This window comes from Loa loa (genome assembly GCF_000183805.2).
Source record: "Loa loa unplaced genomic scaffold supercont3.1240, whole genome shotgun sequence".
Taxonomy (NCBI): domain Eukaryota; kingdom Metazoa; phylum Nematoda; class Chromadorea; order Rhabditida; family Onchocercidae; genus Loa; species Loa loa.
Genome location: NW_018109420.1, coordinates 1 through 2,388, shown reverse-complemented (window position 1 = coordinate 2,388; position 2,388 = coordinate 1). Strand labels below are relative to the sequence as shown.

At 32.7% G+C, this 2,388-nt stretch overlaps 1 protein-coding gene across 1 annotated transcript; it reads left to right on the top strand.

The window, feature by feature from the left end:
- The first annotated feature begins 593 nt into the window (after positions 1-593).
- On the top strand, positions 594-1,948 carry LOAG_14680 (hypothetical protein). The gene is made up of 3 exons (XM_020448841.1): positions 594-1,146; positions 1,298-1,628; positions 1,683-1,948. Exon 2 carries the CDS (start codon positions 1,300-1,302, stop codon positions 1,612-1,614), a length of 315 nt encoding a protein of 104 aa, XP_020301043.1. The 5' UTR covers positions 594-1,146; positions 1,298-1,299; the 3' UTR covers positions 1,615-1,628; positions 1,683-1,948.
- Positions 1,949-2,388: the final 440 nt, after the last annotated feature.

Below are 2,388 nucleotides of genomic sequence, written 5' to 3'. Positions count from 1 at the left end.
CAATGATTCCTAACTTCCAGGTTTCTCTTGGTTGTTCTCTCGCCACTACAATTACCATTTTATTTATTTTGGGATTTTTCAATTAAATTTTATCCTTGTTGGCGTTGCACTTATCATCGTCCCTTTAAATTAGGGAGGTAATTTGTTGCCATTGCATCCAAAACTGGGCTAGACTTTGATTTGTTTTCCGAAATTGTCTTTTCAATTTTTCTTGTATTAAGCTTCCATTTATGCCATAATCATGATCTGGTTCCTTTTTCCGGCGCAGGACTGCTAAGTTTATTCAGGGGAATTATGAAATCAATAGGATGAAGGATTTATGTCGAATCTTCCGTCATTTGTGTTAATGGTCCAGAATTTATGATGGCTTCAATTTCTGTGTTGATCGCAATCAGTTCCATTTCGCTCAAAAAGTGTTCCCACGGCTCGGTTAAACACTAATTTTGTCAATCCAATTAAATCGTTCATATATTCCTCCTTGCCATAGCGCATGAGGGAACTAGTGGGATCCACCAAAATGTTTTAAATTTAAGTAAATATACCATTTTAATTTAGAAAAATTAATTCTTCCAGCAGCATTCTTCCATTTCGTTGTTTCATACTTCCTTTTCATTTTGATTAAATGCAAAATTCATAAAAGCTAAAGCCATATGTTAACATGGTATTACAAGAAAATCTACAATCATCGAGAAGGAACCGATACATGTTGAGCTTTTGAAGCTTCTTCATAGCCCAATACCGCTAAATTCGGAAATTTATAGAATGTAACAAGAATGTCAATGAAGATTAAATGACCAAAGATTGAAATGATTAGTGTCAACGAAAAAACTTGAATCTAGTTCGTAAGCTTTTTTCCTTACATTTGTAAATAGGAACTGTTTGTTTTTAAAAGAATTAAACATTGGCAAAGTTTGCATGTTTGAAGTGAGAAAGTCGCAGAAAGCATTAAGAATAACAATTCTTCATACTCCAACTAAATTTATGGTTGCCTTATTTACATCCGTTTTGATCTTTAATATTTCTGCAATTCTCCATTGAGTTGCTCGGTACTTGTACAAATATTCCGGGATTCACTATAAAAGCAGTCATTCGGTAGCTGTCAGTACGATCTATTTACGGTTGTTGTAACATTGTTCATTATCTCAGGTAATTTTTTCAAGAATTAATTATTTCCCCTTGCACCAAACCTCAAATATCTACCTCAATTACGTCATTTGAAACAATTGAAAAGGAATAAACCAAATGATCAAATGCTAATTTCCCAAATTTTGAAAAAATTAATTCTTATTAGTTCAAGGTATGATGAAATCTTCCCTAATTGCCTTCCTGCTTATGTCAATGACATTTGCGCAAGATTTACGAGAATGGCAATCGCATTTAGCCGGTTTAAAAGGATTGGAAGTGCTGTCACCATTTTTGGGATCTATCCCACAAAACAAACCAACCTCAGTCAGCAATTTGGAGATATTAAATTTCTTAAATAATGGACTGGTAGCAACAAATCCTGGTCTGGATCTTCTCAATCATGGACTTGGCTTTGGGATGGCAGCTTTACGAGGACTTGGAATTATAATGGAGAACAATCGGCAAAATCATGACGTGGCACAGCAATGAAAGACTCATTTCAGGTAATTCTTTTCGTTTAATTAAAAGTATTTCACAACCCTTAATATTTATTCCAGAAAATGGTATGGTGTATCATTTGTACAAGAATGCAGAAGATGTACAGAACTGCAGATTATTTAAAGTCAAAACATTAATTTTCGCATGCCAACAAAAATACTTCGGTTATTAATGCTTTTAAGTAAAAAATTTTTGACGTTTTTTCTGTCAAAACGTTAAGCTAATGTCAGTGGTATTTGCATATCTCTCAGGAAACAGATTCAATTCTGAAGTATAATGGTACTGTCGTGAAAATGAAATTGTTAATGTAAAAAAACTGAAGAAGATTATAATATTTCAAAACATAAGCTATTTGCTTCACAGAGTACTTCCTAAATAAACGATTCATTACATTACACAAGATTTTTTTCTCCATACCTAATATAATAAGTCAGTTATCTAATCCTCAAATTGTCTAAAAATGCTTTGTCTGATGTTGAGAGATGTGTACATTTGGTAACTAATTTGTAATGGTTTTATCTTATATACGAATCTTGGATACAACTGTGAGAAAGCTATATATCTGATAAAATTTCCTCTTTATGTAAAGAAATCTAATCTTGTATGTAAATTTTCTCTTTTCAGCTGTGGAGTTACTATCGGCTTTGTAAAGACCTTATATTATTCTCATATTGTAATCCGCACCCCACTTGTTCTCAATATAAATTACTAAGATTTGAGTATGAGAGCTTACTATAGACTTAAGAAAGATATACATCCATCCGT

Bases quoted from the DNA above. Each gene is read 5' to 3' on its own strand.
- LOAG_14680 (XM_020448841.1), top strand. From the start codon at position 1,300: ATGATGAAATCTTCCCTAATTGCCTTCCTGCTTATGTCAATGACATTT.